This window comes from Tupaia chinensis, unplaced genomic scaffold (assembly GCF_000334495.1).
Source record: "Tupaia chinensis unplaced genomic scaffold, TupChi_1.0 Scaffold149424_1, whole genome shotgun sequence".
In the NCBI taxonomy this organism is placed as follows: Eukaryota; Metazoa; Chordata; class Mammalia; order Scandentia; family Tupaiidae; genus Tupaia; species Tupaia belangeri.
Window position 1 is genome coordinate 2170247 of NW_006209268.1, and position 22844 is coordinate 2193090.

Sequence of the window (22844 nt, forward strand, 5' to 3'; positions counted from 1 at the left end):
AGGAAGGAAGGAAGGAAGGAAGGAAGGAAGGAAGGAAGGAAGGAAGGAAGGAAGGAAAAGAGAGGGAGAATGGGAAGTTAGGTCTAAGAGTGGAACCACAGACCCATTAGTAGACTAAGACAACAGTATTGGGGCCGGGATACAATGTAGACCAATAAGACATGTAGAATACAACTCTTTCCAGCCAGTGCCGAGCCATGGGTGTCTCTCATGACAGCTGACACAAGCGCTGCAAGACTAGGGGCAAGAGAAAGCCCTAGAAGTGGAAGTATGAGCGGGGATGCCCTGCTGCCAACACTAAAATCGGCCCCTGCCGCATACACACAGTCCATGTGTGGGGAGGTAACAAGAAATACTGCGCCCTGAGGTTGGACATGGGGAACTTTCCTTGGGGCTCAGAATGTTGTACACACAAAACAAGGATCATCGATGTTGTCTACAACGTGTCCAAAAACCAGCTAGTGCACACCAAAACCCTCGTAAGAACTGCATCATGCTCATTGACAGCACACTGAACGGACAGTGGTAGGAGTCCCACTATGCACTGCCCCTGAGCCGCAAGAAGGGGGCCAAGCTGACTCCTGAAGAGGAAGAGATTTTACACAAGAAGCAATCAAAGAAAATTCAGAAGAAATACGATGAAAGGAAAAAGAATGCCAAAATCTGCAGTCTCCTGGAGGAGCAGTTCCAGCAGGGCAAGCTGCTTGCATGCATTGCCCAGCAGGCCAAGCTGCTGGCATGCATTGCATCCAGACCAGGCCAGTGCAGCCGTGCTGATGGCTACATGCTGGAGAGCAAGGAGCTGGAGCTCTACCTGAGGAAAATCAAAGTCCGGAAAGGCAAATGAACCTTCCTATCTTCGCTCTGTAATAAAGGTGTTTATAGTTCCATGTCAAAAAAAAAAAAAAAAAAAGGAAGAAAGAAATGTAGAATACAAGGAATAAGAGTAAGAATAGAAGGGAACCAACAGTTAGCGTAATGGCTATGTTGCTGGACTCCCACATAGTCGACCGTGGTTCGCGTCCCGGACCCAGTGGCTTAAACTCATGCCAGGCGCGTGTGTGTGCGTGCCCAAGATCCCGAGAGGAGAATGGAGGAAAAGGGATTGCGGCGTGGCCATTCCCCCTGGGGGGGTGGTTTCTCGCTTTCTGTCTCTCTGTCTCTGTCTGTCTGGCGAGCGCACGCGCCCTATAGCAAAAACCTCTCCAAAAAATAAATAAATAAATAAATGGCTAGAAAAAAAAAGAGTAAGAATAAAAGTAAATTATGATGACTCCCAGGTTTCTATTTTAGGTTCTACTAGATGGCTGTTCATGTAAAGACATATTTACATAGATTTTGGAACTAAAAATATGAGTACAATTTTAAACATGTTAAAATTGAATGTGATAAAGAGTACTCATAGAAAGCTAGGTACATAGGCTTTAAATTCAGAAATGAGGTCTGAGTTCAAAAGAAGATTTGGGCATCATCAGCGAATAGATGGTCCGTAAAACCTTGGCTATATATGGGGCTACTCAAAAATACAAGGAGTAAAAAGATGGCTAAGGAGTGGACAAAGAAGCACACACACACACTGAGAAGAGTACATGATGAACACTGAGTGGAAGGAGGAGAAACAGGAGCGACTCTATGGCTTAAAGGAGTTCAGAAGAAGAGAGTGATCAGTAACATCAAATGCCAAAGAAAGGATAAGTAGAACAACTTCCAACTTCTTCACCAATGACTCCAGAACACTTTTAAATTGGGTATACTGTGGTAGGCTGAATAATGCCCACCCCCAAAGATGTTCACATCCTAATCCCTAGAGCCTGTGAATAAGCTATTTTACACAGCAAGAGGAAATTAAGTGGTGCTGTCAGGTGGCATAGTAGTTAAGGGCACTGAACTCCCACATGACCGACCGCAGTTCAAGTCCCAGACATGGGAGCCTGCTCGCTCACTTTCTCTCTCTCCCTCTCTCTCTGTTCCTCTCTGGTCAAATTAAAATAAACAAACAAATAAATAAACTTACATAAAATAATTCTTAAAAAAAATAAGGTATTAAATTTGTAGACTGAATTAAGGTTGTTAATCTGCTAATTTTAAAATAAGAGTTTATTCTGGATTATTAGAGCAATCCCAACATAATCGCAAGAGTCCTTTAATGTGAAAAAAAGGAAGCAGAAGAGGAAGTAAAGTGTCAGAGAGAGATTTGAAGATGCTATGTTACTAGCTTTGGAGATGGAGAAAGGGGTTACAAGCTAGGGCATGCATATGGTCACTGCAAGCTGGAAAAGGGAAGAACACAGCCTCCAGAAGAAATCCAGCCATGACACCTTCATTTTAGCCCAATAAGACATATTTCAGACTTTTGATGTCCAGAACAGTGAGGTAACAAATTTGTGTCGTTCAAAGCCCAAGATTCTGATAATTTGTTATCCCAATAACAAGAACCTAATACACATGCCTTTTTAAGCTGGCATTTAACATTTTTCATATGCTTATATAGTTGCAAAGCATATCATTTCTAACATGCTATAAATGTTGGCATTTTTTTAAAGTGATACATCCGCCCTTTAAATATAACAAATAGGATCTAAATACCATAGAGATTTGGCTCTTATCATCATCCATTTTAAAAACATATGAACAAGCTATTCCTTAACAATCAGAAATTGTACCTCATTCGTTTTCTCTAAGATTTCACACTTTCACTACTTTTTGTTACTTAATTTTTGTAAGTTTATTATTTATTTATTGAGAGAGAGGACAAGCACCCTTAATAAGGCTTTCACCATAATCCTCCCCCCTGCCTTTCCCTAGCAACCAAGACCCAGCATGCTCAGGTCCACCCAGGAACAGAACCCTGTTCTTCCATATGGCTATCAGACCACAGAGCATTATGCTACTGTTGCACCACCACAGCTGGCCAATGTTAATGCAATATAGAACTTTTTACCCTTCATAATATTCCTGCTATAAAAATATATACACAAATTAAAATTGAAAATATTTTCATTTCCTGTCACTATAAGAAGGCTCTATGTGATAAAACTAACTTATTATAATCATCAGTTATATACAGTTGATCTAAACAAATATATATTAATTTTTGATAATTATTAAACACAAATTAAAAATTTTATTTTAAATGCACCTCTTAGTAAGATATGGCTATTTTTTTCTAATTAATCCAGGTAACCATGGATAAACACTACTTATGACAAAAATAATATTGGTTATTCAGGTCTCAATTATATCAATTCTTTTCTTATTTCTATATCTCAGAAATGTAAGCACAGGGAACCAGCAGTTAGCATAATGGCTATGTCACTGGACTCCCACGTAGTCGACCGCGGTTCACGTCCCGGACCCGGTGGCTTAAAACTCACGCCGGGTGCGTGTGCATGCATGCCCAAGATCCCGAGAGGAGAAAGGAGGAGAAGGGATTGCGGCGTGACCACCCCCCCCTGGGGGGTGATTTCTCGCTTTCTGTCTCTGTGTCTCTCTCTGTCTGTCTGGTGAGCACACGCGCCCTATAGTGAAAACCTCTCAAAAAAAAAAAAATGAAATGTAAGCACATAGATATATTGTTTCCAAGAAAAAGTACATAGAGATAGAAGGAAGTGTTGCTATACTAATGTCACTTAATTCCTTAAACTCCATCAGAGTTACATACCAAAATTCATGTGACCTAACATTACAAATTATTTTTATTGCTTTTTCTGTTCACACTTCAACTAGGTTCTTTCCCATAAGCAAAGACTGAAAACCACCAAATTTCCAAAAAGATTTGTCACCCACTCACTGGATATACATTTCCTCAACGATGTATTTAGAACTGTCCTAGATGAATCGGGGTTCCAGTAAGAAACACATGGTACATTCAAGTGAGGATAATTGTAAAAGCATCTAACAAGCAAGCCTTTTACAAAGGTGAGGTGAGGTATAGGAAAACCACAGTGGGTGGTATAGTAGCACTAGTATCCATAGAGCTGTTTCGGTTCCTAGACCTGATGTGGAAGGAGGAGGAAATCACTCTGGAAAGTGGAATCCTAAGGAGAAGGCTGCTTTCAGAGGCAAGCCTGCAAGAAGGGAACCAGCAAATAAATGTCTTGGCCTCACTTGACTCCTTCCTTCCCATCTCCTGGAAGCCAAAGGGCATGGGAGCTGATTATTAAAGTTCATGTAGGTCAGATTTTTCCAGGCTAGAAAAGGGTGGAGAGTTGATATGAAGAAGTAAAGAAAAGACGTCTGGCTCTGTTTGGTGACCTGGGAAGTTTTACCCACTAGAGCAGCAGCACTGAGGGTATATAGAGATTCAACTCGGGAACCAGACTGCCTCTAGAGAAAGTGCTTCAATTATTTGTACCTCATTTTCTGTATCTATAAAAGGGGTTAATAATAATACATTCACATAGCTGTAAAAAATGGCTCCACTCCAGAACCAACCTTCCATTGGCCTTGCCCTATCAACTCTTCACAATCTCTCATCTCTCTGAAGTCCTCTCTTTCCTTACCATTTAAAGTATACATCAATCACTATCGTCAAGATTGTGAAAGCCCTGAGATTTCACCCTATTCTCAAGCTAACAAATTTCATGGATACCGGCAGAAGATAAAAGACTCCTGGGTGAGAGACAAGGGCTTTTAGTATTCATAGCACAGAAAGCAGCACAAACCTCATGTTCACATCAGTTTCTCATGCCCCCAAGTCCCTTGAAAGTAACAGAAATTCGGTAAATTAAGTATGGCTCCCCAAAACAGACATTAGTAGCTAAGGTTCCAGAAATGATACAGGGTGATTCTGCTTGTTTCAATTCCAGATATGAGCAAAGTCATATAACTGAAAACATTCTCTAAGTCACCTCTTAGACTTCAATGTGCACATGAATCACCTGAGGATCTCGTTAAAAAGCAGATTCCGAGTAGGTCTGGAGTGAGGTCTGAGATTACACATTTGAAACAGTCTCATTGATGTTGATACTGTTTGCTCATGGATAAGGCTCTTTTTCATTATTTTTTAATATTCAATAAAATCTTAAAACTTTAAAATACATAGTAGTAACAGCTTATTAACACCAATATCCCTTCTTGCTGCTTTGGACTTCTAAGAATGAAACCTCAATAGTAAACTGAACATAACTTAGGCTTCTTAATTTTGCCTGAGTTTTTGTGACCTCTAGAAAGTTAACTCAAGTATGCGGTGAATAAAGTTCTCAGTAGTACTAGCAATATATTTGGATCATCCATTTTCTAGATAATTAAGATGGCCATTTCTGAGAAAAGGTGTAACAAAATGTGTTCATATTTTACTTATATCCACCTACTTCTGTCTTTGTTCAGATATTTCAAAGCTAATCAGTACATTTGCTTCTGTCTTGAAAATTTTAATCTGACCAGTCACATCTAAAAGTTCAGCTATCTCAAGGGTTTTTTAGTCCATTCCCACAATGATTGATATCCTAGACCTTCAGTGGAAGTAACATTCTCCCCTGTTTGAGGTAAATGATCTCTCACAGGCACACCATTTGGATACCTAGAAGAGGTAATTTATCTCAAGTGGGCAAACACTATAATGAAAGCAAGAAGGTTGCCACCTGTCCAGTATTTACAGAGGCAACATGGAAACTGGGGTCTTTGCCCATTGCCTATAAATACATCATCAAAGTTTAAGAAGGTAGCAGGGGCAACCATCTTTAGCACTTTCTGAGCAGTGAATTCAAGCAGCCATTACTGAACTTCCAGTTTCATTAAAAGGTAAGAGGTAATATGCCAGGTCTATTGAGAAATCAGTGCAGAAGAAAGAGAGAAAACTGAACATTTATGGAACACATACATACTTGTACAAGGGATTTGGCAAGGCAGCTTACATTTATTTCCAATACCTCTATAAACTAGGAACTTTTATTAGCAAACTTTCACCTGTGTCACACAAATAGTAAGCAATAGAGCTCAGATTAAAATCTAGAGTCAAGTTCTTAATCAATACTCTACTACATAAACAACTGTTTAAGAGTAAATGTTCTCTCCTAGATAGTTAATAGTATGTACATAAATAAGAATTTACTTTAAATAGATAGGAACCTAATTTTTAAAAAGAATTACTTGCTGAATTTTTGTTCTACATCAGAACAGAGATAACGCAAAAAGGAGTAGTTACTATTTAATATATTGAAAGCTACTACTTGGAATTGGTTTATATGCACCACAGTCTTCCTGAGCCTAAAAACATAAAAGTGACAACCGTGCTATCAAGAGTAGTCCTGAGATTTAAAATGGTTAAACTTTTAGCAAGTTCTTCAAAAAATAAAGACAGGAAGACAGAAGAACGAAAGAAAAGGATGAAACAAAAAGCAAAAATATATGATAGTTCTACCTCATAACAAATACTTTACTTCAAAATTTTCAGATTATTTCCTAAATAGACTTTCCCAATATCTTGCCACTTCAATTTCCCACTTATCTAAAAGAATTAAGATATTCTCATAATTGGGGCCAGCAGATGGTATAATGTTTATGTCACTGGACTACCACATAGTTGACCATGGTATGAGTCCGGGACCCGGCGGCTTAAAACTCACGTCGGGAGCATGTGTGTGCGTGCCCAAGGCCTCAAGAGGAGAATGGAGGAGAAGAGACTATGCATGGCCATCCCCCTGGTAGGTGATTTCTCACTTTCTGTGTCTCTGTCTCTCCAGAGAGCACATATACCTTATACCAAAAAATCTCTCTCTAGAAAAAAAAATATACATATGCCCATAATCTTAGATGCTCATAATCTTAGGCCAAAAGACAACAAATCAATTACACATCAAAGCTAACTGATATTCCTACCACTTATTGAATAATGCAAACATCTTATTGTAAATTCCTTAAATGAATGATGGAATATACAAATGAAAAAAGATTGCCCAGACATAAAAATCATTCTCCAAAAGAATATTAATAGAAATGGGGGAAATCCTCAAAAGTTATATCTTTACATTAAAAAAAATAAACCTATCATAGTATATCATAAGCAAAGCACACCATCACATCGGTGATTTTCTGGCCAAAGATGCACAAGCTAAATCTACTCATGAGTAAATTTCAGGTAAATCAAAATCAAGGCATAGCCTACAGATAATTGGCCTACCCTCTTCAAGAATGCCAAGATCATGATGGCTGGAAATATGGTTGGAACCCTTCCATACTGAAGGAAACTAAAGAAACATGACTAAATGCACCTTGTAATTCCAAATTAAATCCTTTTGCTAAAAAGGACACCAGAAAATTAATCATAAGTAATCTTAAAATGTATAAAGGTGTATGTATGTGTGTGTGTGTGTGTGTGTGTGCGCGTGTGTCTACTATTGTATGCTACTTTCATAATGAGATGAGTAGCAAGGGAACAACTATTTTTTTAGTACCCACTATATGCCAAGAATATGCACAATGGTCAACAGAAGTTTCTCATTAAGGACCCATGACAGCCAGAAAGAAGATATTACCCTCATTTACAGGTAAAGAATCTGAGATGCAGAAAGTTAAATAACCTACCTAATTTCATAAAACTGATAACTAGCACACTTGGATACTAAATCAAATCTTCCTTGTTCAAAGATAATGTACTTTTTATTATATAAAAATGCTACTTATTTAGGTTATTCATACGCTTCAATTATAAGCCTCAAATGATTTTATAAGCTGTTAGGCCTTTACATTTACTACTCTCATTATTATTTGTTTATAATCACACATATGCTTTAACTGTCTGAAAATATGTAATCATCCTTTGGGCTCAAATATCTCAAACTTCTGCTGGAATATGCTTAAGCCCAGTCATAGTGGCATAGACAGTGAAGTGCTGCTGCATGATACTGAAGTCATATGGAAAGGCCCTCAATTCAGTCCCCTGGTCAACTGGAACACAGCAAGTGTGCCTGCAGGTGCACTTGTAATATTGGCTGGCTAAAGGACTAGGACTTTCTCTCTCCTTTCCATACAATAAATAGATAAATAAATAAACGTTTTAAAATACACTTAAAAATTTGGGGGTACCAGCAGTTAGCGTATGTCGCTGGACTCCCATGTAGTCGACTATGGTTTGAATCCCGGACCTGGTGGCTTAAACTCACACCGGGCGCGTGTGCGTGCGTGCCCAAGATCCAGAGAAGAGAATAGAGGAGAAGGGATTATGGTGCAGCCATCCCCCCTGGGGGCGGGGGTGATTTCTCACTTTCTGTCTCTTTCTCTCCCTGTCTTTCTGGTGAGTACACGCACCCTATAGCAAAAACTTCTCCCTGAAAAAATAAAAATTTTAAGTGACCTGGAAAAGATGACACATAAATTTCTCATCATGCTTGAAAGAATTATTTTATAAGCCTAGATGGTCAAGTTATCTCTGCAGAAGGTACACACTGGTTTTGTTTTGTTTTTTCTTTTATTAGACAGGATCTCACCATGCCATGATCCTCCTGCCTCAGTCTCCCTAACAGCTGAGACTATAGTCGCACATTACTGTACCAGGTTTTTACAGTGGGCCAGGAAGTGAACCTGAGCTTCTCATGGCTATTCAGTCAGCAAAGTAGCAGCATCTAGCAGCATACACTACTAGCCTAGGCCACACACTGATGATTTTTGTACTATTTCCATAATATTCAATTATCTACCTGTCCTGGCCATACCCCTTACAACACTCTTCATGACTCTTACATCAATTATTTTCTCCCTCAAAGTAACAATTACTTTTTCCTAAGTAGCATTACTTAGCCAACGAACATTTAAAACCTTCCCTAAAAATAAGATTCCCCTGAACTTGCTATTTCCTTAAACTATTAGAGGCACAGCCAGGTCTAACATCAAAGGCAGTTCTGTTCCTGGAGACTGGTAAGCACTTAAAGTCACCACTCTTGGTCTACTTTCTACTTGACAGATCTTATCTACACATATTTTTCTCAAGATCTTAATAATCATTATGTCAATGTTTGGACTTTAAAATGTTGCAAGGAGCTACTTTCAGAAAGGAATACTGCCTCATTTTATAAAACCTCTATAATTTGACCACATGCCAATGATACATATTTCTTCCAATACGGACATAACAGAAAATACCATTTATTAATCATCATCTATTAGCCTGGCCTAGCAGGCACAGATTTCCATTCTCATCTCTTTAATGTCCACTCTTCCCATTCAATGTTTATTCCCACCTCTATATTTTCTCATAAGCCATGCCTTTCAAATAAATGTCTGACATTAAGCTCAGCTAAATCCCAACTCCCTCCCTGAAACCTTTTCTGTACTCCTAAGCCCAGATAGAGCTCTATCTTTCATGAATTCTTTTAACAAAAAAACCTGCATTTCCTCATCATATTCTTGATTGCACTCTGCCTAGTTTCCATTGTTGTTCTAATTTAATATAACCATTGTACATATTTTCTAGAAGGCAAGACCAATTTACATATTTTTCTTTTATCTCCTAAAGAATATATATATAGCACAGTGGTTTAAAAAATGCATTGGGGCTGGCAGGTGGTATGGTGGTTGGGGCACTGGACTCCTATATGGCAGACCACAATTCACATCCTAGACCTGACAGCTTGCTTTCTATTTTTTTTTTCATTAATTTATCTATTTTTACATTTTTTCACAAACATTTGCTTTACATATCAAAAATATTTAGTTCATTCTCCATAGTTCTTGACAGTTAATAAACAACTTTCAAAATTTCAAAATACTGAATTTTAAAGATAATGTTTAAAATATTCCTCATCATTTTGTATAATTTGTTTGTGACTCTATAACAACAGAGACAGTATGGTTTTAAATATTTTTGAGAAAATATTTACATGGCAATGACTCAGATTGTTGAAAAGGAAATGCCCAGCATACAAGTCACACATAAACCTACTCAATTCAGCTCTGCCAAGTATTCTGTGATATACCATCTGCTAGCAAAGATCAGTCTCTTTTTCTTCCTTCAATGTCTTGCTCAAGATAATCCTCTGGTGTAGTTGCTCTTTTGCAATCTCTACCAATTACAATGCCGGGCTAGAAAAGTCCAGGTTATTTTATGTTATAAATTCTTGGTTGAATTATTTTATGTTATAAATTATACCTTCTCTAATCCTCTCTGCCAGGCAGAACTATTTATGGTGCCAAGCCATACTTCTAAGAGCTTCTGTTGGCTAACTTGAGATCCACCTTAGTTCCATAGTTTTCTGATTAATCTTCAGATATGACATTCCAGTCAAAGTCCTGTGCAATAATGAGTATTTCCAATTTCTGAATCAATGCAACAAGCATTATTGAACTTATGTAAATAATCCTTCTGCCACAAAATAAGAATACTCCCAAATATTTTCCAATTCCAGAGGAGTCAGGAAGGAAGAAAAATGTATGTTTCCATTTAAAGAAACAAATAAGAAACATATTTTAACAAATTGCTGAACCTATCAACAACTCAAAAGAAAGTAAAATGCTTAAATTGGGAAAACAAGACATAGTGAAGAAAAAATCAATAATGTTTCACTCAAAAAGTCATAAAATTCTATTTCACCAGTTCCGTCTTATGCTCTTTACTGTTGAATATGTGGTGTTACTGTAGTCTAATCTTTCTATTTAAATCATGGAAGTTAACATTCAACGTTATTTTTTTTTTTTTGAGAGATTTTCACTGTAGGGCGCGTGCGCTCGCCAGACAGACAGAGAGACATAGAGACAGAAAGCGAGAAATCACCCCCCAGGGGGGATGGTCACGCTGCAATCCTTTCTCCTCCATTCTCCTCTCGGGATCTTGGGCACGCACGCACACGCGCCCGGCGTGAGTTTTAAGCCACCGGGTCCGGGACACGAACTGCGGTCGACTACGTGCGAGTCCAGCAACATAGCCATTACGCTAACTGCTGGTTCCCTCAACGTTATTATTTATATTTCTTGTCTATAGCATTAAATTGGTCATTTTCTTGGTTGCCTTTTGTTCTCTTATTTCTGTATGTGTCTTTAATTTTCCTGGTAGAGCACTATTTTCAGAACTTCTTGAAAAATGGGTCTGCTATTGGCAAACTCTTTCAGGTCTTTTTAATCCTTTCTTTCCAAATAAAGATAATCTTGCTGGGTATAGTTTTTAATCCTTTCTTTCCATATAAAGATAATCTTGCTGGGTATAGTATTCTTGGTTGAAACTGTTTTTCACTTAACACTTTGAATGTATTTTCCCATTCTTTCCTTGCTCACGTTGTTTCTGATGAGAGGTCTGAGGTTAGCCTGATTGGATAACCTTTATAAGTAACCTGATGTTTCCCTCTTGCCAATTTTAGTATCTTGTCTTGGTCTATAGATTTGGCCAGCCTGGCTATGATGTGCCTTGGAGAAGATCTTCTTAGGTTGATTCTATTAGGGATCCTTTGTATTTCTTGAGTCTGGATATTTGAATGCCTCTCTAGATTTAGAAAGTCTTCTAAGATTTCATGAAATAGATTATCAATGCCCTTATTAGTTTCCTCACTTCTGGGATACCAATTATCCAGATGTTTCGGTGCTTATTGCTGTCTAGTATTTCTCGTATAGTATTCTCATTTTGGGGGGTTATTTTCTCAGTTTTTTCTTTCTTTTTTTTTTTTCTAGATCAGACATTTTGCCTTCAACATCCAAGATCCAATTTTTTGTATGAACTAATCGGTTTTTAATACTTTTGAGGGAGGTTTTGATTTCCTGAATGGCAGCCTTCATCTCTAATAACTCCATTTGATTCTTTTTTATGGTGTGTATTTCCTGTTTGAGGTCATGGAAGAACTTGAACACCTCCTGGGACTCACTGTCTCTTTTCTCCTGCATCTTCTGGAGTTCATTATCTCTCAGCTCTTGCATCTCCGTTAGTTCTGTCGCTATGAATATTCTTAATTCTCTATCAGGCATTCCCACAAGTTTTATTATATTGTCTGTGGATGATGAGGGATTGTTCTTTTCCCTTAGGGGAGAGATATTTTCTTGGTTTCTCAAGTTTCTTGTGCCTCTGCGATGGTTTCTGGTCATTCTGTGATAAAAATCTCTCCTTCACTGTGCTTCACAATGTGGTATCCACATAAAAAGATTACTAGTTCAGATTTATAAAAAGAAATTTCTTCCTTAAAGTAGGAGATTCTGTCATTGTAGAGGATTTCAATGACTCTAAACGTATTGAGATCCTTGGCTACTGTGCACAAAGGCCTATATAGACATTCAGTGTGTGGAGAGTAAAGCTTAGAGTGAGAACATAAGGTTAAAAAACATAAAAGAAAAAAGAAAAAAATTAGAAAAATACTCCCAAAAGAGGAAAAATAAATGAAAACTGCATGGCGCGCTAGCACATTGCACCAACAGGCCAGGACACCGCTCAGCTTTAACATGGCTTCTGAAATTAGCAAGTGAAAAGAAAAGACCTAAGGTGAGGAGTAGTAGTTGAACAATTAAAAAAAAAATTTTTTTTTTAATTTAAAGAGAGAGTATGAGACAGACAGAGAAATAGATGGTTAGGGACAACTTGAAGACAGAGGTCGCCCTACCTTGTCTGAATATTTCAGGAGTCTAGAAGATGGAGTTTAGAGCAAAGCTTCCCCAAACAGGCCAGGACACACCTCAGCTTTAAAATTAATAGCTTGCTTTCTTACTTTCTCTTTCTCTCTCTCTCTGGTCAAGTTTAAAACTAATAATAAATGAAATAAAATAAATAATTATTTTTTAAAAATAAAAAATACATTAAATAAATAATATGAACAAGATTATAGCTTAAGAAACCAAGGTGCTTTTAAGTATCTACATACCCATAAAGAATATTGCTAACATGAATCATTTGTTTACTTAATTAAATCAAAAAATGATTAAATTCTTCCAAGAATGTTATAGTTTTGCTTTAAAGTCGTAATACCGCAATTTTTAAAATACAAAATTAAACTTCTATTTCAGACTCTAAACCCAATATATTAAAGTTTTGTCAATACACTACGCATTCTCATGGTTTATAAATATCAACAGCCACAACTAAAAATAATGTTTGAGTTATAAGTTTCCTACTGTAAGAGTTTGTGTTTAAATGTTTGAAATGACAATGAATGGTCTATATTTACATAGCAGAAATGTCTACAGAATGAAATTGCATGCCAAATTATCATTTTGTTTATGCTTACAACATCTCCTTAAGCAGTTAAGTTTTATGTTTGTTTGTTTTTTTTAAGGTTTTTGCCACACGGCTCATGTGCTCCCCAGAGAAAATGAGAGAGAAAGTGAAAAGTCACTCCGCAGGGGAGATGGCCACACCACAGTCCCTTATCCTATGTCCTCCTCCTGGGATTTTGGGTATGCACACACGCATATCTGGCATGATTTTCAAGCAGCTGGGTCCGGGACTCAAAGCACAGACATGTGGGAGTCCAGTACCTTAACCATTATGCCACCTGTAGGCCCCAAGCAGGCAAATTTATTTCGTTGTTGTTATGCCATGTGCTCTCACCAGCCAGAGACAGAGAGAGAGAGAAAAAGTGAGATAATACCCTCCAGGAGGGCTAGCCATACCACAATCCCTTCTCCTCCATTCTCCTCTTGGGATTTAGGAACATACACATGCCCAGCTTGTTTTTCAAGTCACCAGGTCCAGGACTCAAACCACTGTCCATGTGGGATCCTGCTGTCTTAACCACCAAGCTACTCTCTGGCTCAAGTCGGCAAGTCCGCTATGGTGCTTTTACTTCCAGTGAAGAGAAACTAGTTTTCACTGACCCTTTCAAACAAACATATCATACAATCTGAATCATGAAAAAGAAACTTGAATTTTAGACTTTTCAAAATCATTGGTGGTAAGAAATTCCATACCTGGTGGAAAGGAATAGCCTATTCAAATTAACTATATCAAAAATAATTTAGAAAAAAATAAAAACATGTCACCAAATGAAAGAGAAATTTTCTTCTGGCTCAGTTATTACTCGAGCTTTTGAAATTTACAGCCAGAAGTAGAAAATGAAGAAAGGCTAAAACAGTTGAAAGAACATTGCCAGCATTACTTAATAAAAAGCTAATGATGAGCTTTCCATAGAAAAACTAAATCACAAATGGCCAAAAAAAAAAAAAAAAAAAAAAGGCAAGAAAAAGCAAGGTGGATACTTTCACTAAGAAATGTCATTTAAATTCCCCATAAATAAAGACAAAATTAGCCATCAAAATTTAAATTAATTTACATCATTAAATATACATTTAATAGTCTCTCTGTAACTGAATAAAAGAAAGATAAGAGCAAATACGTTTTCCCGGTAGATGGTTTATTAGAATTTGTAGCATAAAACATTTCTGGACATCTGCTTTTAAATATATTTTGTGAGAACATAAAAGAGAGAATCATACCTGTTTTACTAATGACGTCTTGTAATTCAGCCATAGAACTGAGTATTGCAGTAAGAAGGTCAGAACTGGTGAGCCAACTGAGCGCTTGTAAACAACGTAGCTGCTCCTTCTGATGTTCTGTGAAAATAGGGAAATTATTAAAATCTATATTTAAAATCCACATCAGTGTCCAGCTACTTAACAAACGGATCTAATCCTATATGCAAACTGCTGCCTGGTGCAGAAAAATTTTTAAGAAATGTTAGATCTGATTAACCCAATTTATAAATAACTGTTAACTGATACTGCAAAAAGAGAAAGATATTTTTTCTTTCATTTTACTTATATTACTTAATAGCCTTCTTTTTAAAATGTTACTAACTTAGTACTTGGAATAGTCTGGGATTCAAAAAAATAAAGTTGGCTGGAAATTTTTCATTTGTCTCACTTTCATATGATTCTCATATTTATATTGATTCATAGAAAGTAAAAATAAATTATGCTGATAATTTTAAATAGCATAATTTTTGTACTGACCTGATTTAAATATCACATATAAACTACTTTCCTGCAAAAATAGGATTCAAATATATAATAAAGCTAGACAAAGTTGATCTATATTTGTATATACATATATTTTTTTAAATCTGTTTACAAAAAAAAAAATAAGGCCTAATTAATACAAAAATATACATTTATCCATACACACATAAACGTCTAGATACATACGGGACTGTATGTTATATGATTTGACAGATTATATGATTTTTTAAAGGTTTTTGCATTTTAGCCAAGCATACTCTCACTGTATTTCACTTACATGCAATTTAGATTTTAAAAAGCACAAATCATCTTACTTGGAAATTTATGCTTGTCTTTGGGCTCTCCTGTACACACTAACATTCCTATGCCTTCTCTGAAACTCTCCATCCAGGTAAAGAGAGAAGCACATGATTGACCCAAAATCTTGAGTCTGTTTGCTGCCAAAATTGCAATAACCCCTTTCCGGAACACACGTATCAGTCCTTTGAATGGTTTTTTCTTCATCTTGGCTTCCTCTTGCTTTTTTTCATCTACAGTTGACAAAGCCTGGGCTAGAGTTCTAATTTCCAGTTTGAACAACTCAAAGGTATTGAACTGCTCCTGGAGAAAATCTCTCTGGGTAGATAAGGCACATGACCGGCTATAAAGGGGATATAAGGCACCAGCCATCAGCGCACAGGCTGCCAACAAGGATGCTTGTTCTCTCTGAGTCTGTGATAACATATTCTTGACGTGTGAATTTTCAAGAACCACTTGTTCGTGTGACTTCTCAATATGGTTCAATTTTTCCATATTTTTTTCAGCAATTTCTTGAAATTTCTATAAAACAAGTCAAAAAAACATATCTGATCATGAAACAAATGTGCATTTTATTAATTCCTCTTTGTGCAAAGAAAATTTTAGCCAGTTCACTGGTACGGTAGTAACATAACACTCAAGCAATGCTGGATCCATATGGAAGATTGCTGGTTTGGTTCCTTGGCTGAACTACATGTTGGGCGAGTGCCTGTGATTCTGGCTGACTAGGAGAGTTAGGGGACAGGGAACAGAGAATGCAGCATGAGACCCAGATAGAGGTACTTGTCTTTTTCTTCCTCCTTTTTTCTCTCTTCCTCCCACCTTACATCCCTCCCTCTCTCCAGCTCTCCTTTACTCTCATGAAAGAAATTCTTAAAAAATTAAAAGATCACTTTTAAAGAGAAGAAAAAAATTTTCATCAACAATTCCTTCTTTCTCTTCAAAATATCTATGTTCTAAAATATTCAAAAAATATGTATTTATTACAGCAACAGTGGGCCAAACTGCTTAGATCTGAAAGTGCACATTAATTTTTAAATCCTCTTACATAGAAGCTTTACATAAAGTAGAACACATAAATTTAAGAGTACTTCATGAATTATCTGTATACTTATGTATGAATACACATATTTAGAAAATGGAAAAATGCTTTCTCTGCATAATTTCTGTCTCTCCTTCCTTTCCTAATTTTTATTTTCTACTTTTTTAAACAGAAATTACACTGTCAAGGGACCAGCAGTTAGCATAATGGCTATGTCGCTGGACTTCCACGTAGTCGACCGCGGTTCGAGTCCCGGACCTGGTGGCTTAAACTCACACCAGGTGCATGTACATGCATTCCCAAGATCCTGAGAGGAGAATGGAGGAGAAGGGATTGTGGCATGGCCATCCCCCCTGGGGGGTGATTTCTTGCTTTCTGTCTCTCTGTCTCTCTCTGTCTGGCGAACGCACACGCCCTATAGCAAAAACCTCTCCAAAAAAAAAAAAGAAAAAGAAATTACACTGTCAATAGAGGCCGTCCTATATGTAAAAAGAGTACTTTTTGCTAGAAAAAGCAAAGGGTTAAATTAATGATATAACAAATAGCATTTGATTGTCATTTACAAAACGAGAAAGGACTGGCTCTCGAAGCATATCCTCTGATTTCAATTTCCTTCTTACCATCCCAAGATAGAAGGCCATACATAGTGCAGTTCTAGTGGCAGAAGGAGATACTAATTGCAAGCTGAGCCTCAGCAGTTCTCTAATCCTTTCTGCCCAGTCAAGGTGCTTACAATCAAAACATTAATTTATAGTCAAACAAATTTTAACTGTAGGAACTGTATTTTTTTTTAAACTTTTTATGGGTTCATGTACTCGCTGAAGACAGAAAGAGAAAATGAGAAATCATCCCACCCCCATCCTTAAAGGGAGGGCCACACCACAATTCCTTCTCCTCCATTCTCCTTTCAGGATTTTGGACACAAAATCACACACACATGCCCAGTGTGACTTTCAAGCCACAGGGTCTGAGACTCAAACCACACAGCCAGTCACATGGAATCCAGATGCCTTAACCTCCCCATGAGTTTGCCCAGGGATTTAATATATTCTAGTGTATTTTAATCGCTAGAAAATAAACTGGCTATCTATGAAATCTTATGACTGATCATTAAGGAATTGCTGAGGTAAAGAGTAAATTTTAGAAACAATTGATCCTAATTTCCTTTACTATTCATTAGTCACTCAATAAACATTTACTGATTACTCAGTAAATTTCATGTGCTAGGAAAAGACAAATAACTCAGTTATCATGCTACTATGCTGTGAAGAGATGTGCCAGATTGCCAGAGAAACACAAAAGAGTGCTTGAATGTAATGATGTTAACAAGCTTTTTTTTTTCTTGTCCTTTTCAAATAGGAAAAAAAAAGTTTATTCCACTGACAAGGAGGCTAGCTAATACCTACTATAAAGTAATTTCATTTAACCATTACAAAAAATTTAACTGCTCCAGTAGGATCTTTATTTAGCCAAGTAAGCCACAACAACTAAAGGAGTTCAGTTTTAATAAGGCCGTCATTCAGAGACCAAAAAAACATGAGGGGCCTTCAAAAAGCTCATAGAAAATGGAAGTAAAGTACTAGTTTATTTGTTACAAAAACTGAAATCCATGCAAAGTTTTTTCATAATATTTGTTTTCCATGAGCTTTCAAAAGACCCCCCCACACGTGATACTTTCTATGTATGATGAAGTGAACTGCTGTCTTCATTATGAGAGAATCATTTCGTAGACATTAAAGTAAATATATATGCTTGCATTATTGATTTTGCCTATACTGTGTGTAAAATTTAATGTTGATTTTTGGAAGAGGTTTGGGGTAAGTGTGTGTATAATTCAAGAATAATGCATTGAATAATTAGAAGAATGAACAGCATTTCTAAAATTGACGCTGACAGGAAGACCTCAAAGGTGGTCAATCTGAAGCAAATCATACAAAATCCTAACTACTCTGCAAGATTTGGATGTCAGAGGCTGGACAAGGCTGATAGACAGCAGCCAAAAAATTTCAAAACTGTAGAAACATACCACTGAGGAAAGTGAATCCTAGGTCAAAATCAGTCCTGAGACAAAGAGGAAGTTTCCCGAAGATAGAACATTAGAAGGAGGCTCTTGAAGGCACAGGTCTGAGGATAAAAGAGTACAGGACATACACAAGAAGCCACTCTCTGAAGATGCTTTCCCTTGGGCAGGGGAAACATTGTATTTTAGAAATAGTTTTAATCTTGCACTGTCTTGTACTGTAATCCCCTTTATTTTTTTCAACTCCTTTCTAAAGCCTGGCCCAGCTATATCTGTGGTGGTACTTTGAGAACTGAAAGAGGGAAACAAAGGAATTGCAGCTTGCCCCAACCACATCTCCACTGATGGCCAAACTGTGGCAGCAATACCCTATCAATGGGACTGTATCCCAGAGCTCCAAAGATCACTACTAAAGCAAGTGATGTCCCACAGGGAGCTGTCAAAAGGAATAAGAAACTCAGAAGCAATAGCCAGGTGGACCACTCAGAGGCAGATATGAGAAAACTCTCTGAAGGCAGGAAACCTTCAAGAAAAAGAACTATCACCTAGGTTGTAGCTAGACAAAACAGGAAGACTAGCATGGAAAGGCAAAAGCCAGAAAACTGTATAAAATGTTCTAAGGGAGTATAAGAAATTCAGAATGCCTAAATAAAAGAGAGAAAAGATGAAACCTGAGAAGCAGTTAGATAATAGATAATTAACAGTCTTACAAACTAAAAGGCTAAAGAATTTAACTTTAGGCCAGCCAGAGGCATGGTGGATAAGACAGCTGGATCCTAAATGGATGATTACATGGTTCGAGTCCCAGACCTGGCAACTTGAAAAACACACTGAGCACACATATGTGTGTGCACCCAAAATTCCAAAAGGAATGAGAAATAAAAGAAAAGGGATTGTGGTGTAACCATCGTGAATGGGGGGGAGGGGGAAGAAGGGTGCTTTCTCACTTTCTCTCTCTCTCTCCAGCAAGCATACGTGCTCTCTGCTAAAATTTAAAAACAAAAATAAATTAAAAATTTTAAAAAATAATTTAACTTTATTTGGAAATGTACAAGAAGCAATAAAATCCTGGCATAATCCCTATTCTTAGTAAATGGATGTGAGAAAATAAAAGGCAGACTAGCAATAACTAGGTAAATGGAAATAAAAATTAATCTCAGAGTCTCAGGCAAAACTAAGTTTTCAACAAAAATTACCTTTTTCAACAGAAGAACCATGAAAATGTATTTGTTAATGACATTTTAAATATTTTCAAATAATATTCAAAGTCAGGACCAGCAGATGACATAATGGTTACGTTGCTGGACTCCCATGTAGTCGACCACAGTTTGAATCCCAAACCTGGTGGCTTAAAACTCACATCAGGCACATGTGCATGTGTGCCCAAAATCCCAAGAGAAGAATGGAGGAGAAGGGATTGTGGCATGGCCATCCCCCCCACGGGATGATTTCTCCTTTTGTCTCTTGTCTCTCTCTCTCTCACACACACACACACACTCTCTCTCTCTCTCTGGTGAGTACACACACCTTATAGCAAAAATCTCTCTAAAAAATAATAATATTCAAAGCCATTTGGTCAAAATTAAATGGACTGCTGAAGGAGAGTTGTATATAAAAGATACAGTTCATTTGAACACAACACTGATCTCCAATTTCTCCACCATGGGCCATCAGGTTAAAGCTAAGGGCACTTTAGCAAGAAGCAGAAAACAGGCAATCCTAGGACAGAGATGAGAGATTAATCAAAGCATGACTAGAGATGAAAATCTAAGCCACATTATCCCAAACCACTTTCTGTAGAGAAAAACAGGAACACACAGGAGGAGACAAAGACAGAGAGACAGAAAGTGAAAAATCACCCCAAGGGGGGTTGGCTACACTACAATCTCTTGTCTTCTATTCCCTTCTCAGAATTTTGGGCACGCACACACACACACCCAGCATGAGTTTGAAGTTGCCTGGTCCAGGACTCAAATTGCTGTCAACTACGTGGGAGTCCAGCAACATAACCATTATGCCATCTGCTAGTCCCAACACACTGGAATTTCTGAAAAACCAGAACTGTAACTCTGCACTTACACAACTATTGGGTTGTTGGAAAAGTCATGGTTCGTTTTTGCATAGAAAAATACATCATGACTTTTCCAACAATCCAATAGTTTTCATGTGAGGTCACCTCATAAAAGTAATGCCAGGGGACCAGCAGTTAGCGTAATGGCTATGTTGCTGGACTCCCACGTAGTCGACCGCGGTTCGTGTCCCGGACCCAGTGGCTTAAAACTCATGCCGGGCGCGTGTGCGTGCGTGCCCAAGATCCCGAGAGGAGGATGGAGGAAAAGGGATTGCAGCATGGCCATCCCTCCGGGGGGTGATTTCTCACTTTCTATCTCTCTGTCTCTCTCTGTCTGGCGAGTGCACGCTCCCTATAGCAAAAACCTCTCCAAAAAAAAAAAGTAATGCCAGTATAATGAAACAATTTTTGAAGAACCTCAAGTCATTATATGACCCCTGAGTTTTGTTCATTTGTAGTGATTACAGATTTAATAATGCTGGCAAATATTTTTAAAGAATTATTTCATTTTATTTATCAATTTTTTTTTTTAATTTGACCAGAGTGAGACAGAGGGAAAGAAAGTGAAAAACCAAGCATATGCACGAGTGCCCAAAATCCTGAGAGGAAAATTAAGAATAAGAGATTGTGGCATGGCCACACCCCAACCCAGGGGGTGATTTCTCGCTTTCTGTCTCTCTGTCTCTCTGTCTCTCTGGCAAGCACATGTAACCTATAGCAAAAATCTCTCTCTTAAAAAAAATATATATATGTGTATGTGTGTGTGTGTGTGTGTGTGTGTGTATACATATATATATACAAATTAATATCACTGTGCATGATTTTATGAAACTCATCATATAATCTGTATTGTAGGAAAGATATGTCATTTATGAATTGTTAAAAGAATAAAAAGATTAGGAGTACATTGGGGTCAGCCAGGGCACGATAGTTAAGGTGATTAGTTATCATGGCTGACCATGATGTTTGAGTACCACACCTGGAGGCTTGTGAAACATGCTAGGCGTGTGTGCATGCATGCCCAAAAATAATCCTGAAGGGACAACAAGATGGAGAAGGGACTGTGGTGTGACAATTCCCCATTGTGGGGGTGCTTTCTCACTCTCTTCCTCCCACTCTTGCTTTCTCTCTCTCTAGCAAGTGCACATGCCTTCTGGAAAAACTAAAAAGAAAAAAAGAATATATGTCAAGTCTGCCCACAAATAAAAATAAATAATCTTTAAAGACTATTTAATTGTCTAGCAACCATGTGTTGTCCTAAATCATTCTTAGTCTAATAAACGTAATTATAATCAGAATACCAAATATCAATCATTTTTTAAAAAAACAAAATTAAACCAGGCCAACATTCAACCAGTTAACTAGAATTAAAAGAGTATGCTATATGATTAATAATTATTTTAAAATAGGAAAATTGCATATTAAAATTCTTAATGACAAATACTAGATTAACAACAAAACCCACTTTGCTAATATTAATATTTAATGACAATTTTGTTCATCTCTTAATAATTAACATTTCCTCAGCCCTGTTTCAGCTCTGTTTCCAATATACTCCTGTTAGAACCTAAGTTTCAGGGGGCCAGCAAGTGGTGTGGTGGCTAGGGGTGCTGGACTCCCACATGGCCAACCACGGTTTGAGTCCTGGACTTGGTGGCTTGCTTTCTCACTTTCTCTCTCTCACTCTGTCTCTCTCTGGTCAAAATGAAAAATAATGTTAATAAATAAATAATTCTTTAATTAAAAAGAAAAGAGAACCTAAGTCTCAGTGGAGGCTGAAACCTATTTCTCTGTTATAATGAGGATCGCTTGGTTATTATAGTGTTTACTATGTTCCAGGCATTGTTCTAAATGCTTGCCCTATATTAATTCTTTTTCATCTTTACCACTAGACTATGAGGTTGGTACAGTTTTACAGATAATAAAACTGAAGTTTAAGGTAGAAATTAAATAATTTGTACCAAGGTCCTTCGACAAGGTTTATCTAATTCTATTCCTCCATTGTCTGCCTTTAAGCAAGGTTTTCCTTCAAGTCACAACACACCCATATGCCTTTCCCTGTAAAGACTTTGCTTACACTGCCCTCAGCCTGATGAAAAGGAGAGATGGGTCTGCTCCTTTACTATCCAGACATTAACCTCACCTCTACTTTTTCATGGTTTTACATGTTCTCTAGCACTTCTCTTGTCTCCCTTCCATCTCCCCTAACACTATTTGCTATAGTTTGGATGTGTCCCCCAAGGTCCATGTGTTGGAAAAGTAATCCCCAGTACAACAGTGTTGAAAAGGGACTTTTAAGAGGTGATAAGGTCATGAGGGCTCTGCCTTCATGAAAGGATTACTGCCACTATGTCTAGTATGGTTAGATATTGCAGGAGTATGCTCCCGATGAAAAGATGAGGTCAGCCCACTTCCCCTCTCTCCTGTGCACTTGCTTGTCCTTCTGTCTTCTGATGGGATAGCACAGTGTGAAGGTCCTCGTCAGATACCAGCTCCATGCTCATGGACTTCCTAGCCCATAGAGCTGTGAGCCAATAGACCTATTCTTTACAAAT

General features: G+C 37.6%; 1 protein-coding gene and 1 pseudogene across 2 annotated transcripts in view; one reads left to right on the forward strand and one right to left on the reverse strand.

Annotated features, from left to right (window-relative positions):
- CCDC171 (coiled-coil domain containing 171) overlaps window positions 1–22844 on the reverse strand; it is a 351100-nt gene that overhangs the window by 199986 nt on the left and 128270 nt on the right. For both annotated transcript variants that reach the window (XM_006171185.3, XM_006171186.3), the window contains exons 17-18: window positions 15174–15678; window positions 14338–14454 (exon numbers count right to left, since the gene is read on the reverse strand). In XM_006171185.3, the coding sequence (XP_006171247.1) occupies window positions 14338–14454; window positions 15174–15678 (622 nt within the window). The remainder of the gene's footprint in view (window positions 1–14337; window positions 14455–15173; window positions 15679–22844) is intronic.
- On the forward strand, window positions 198–847 carry LOC102494263 (40S ribosomal protein S8 pseudogene; annotated as a pseudogene).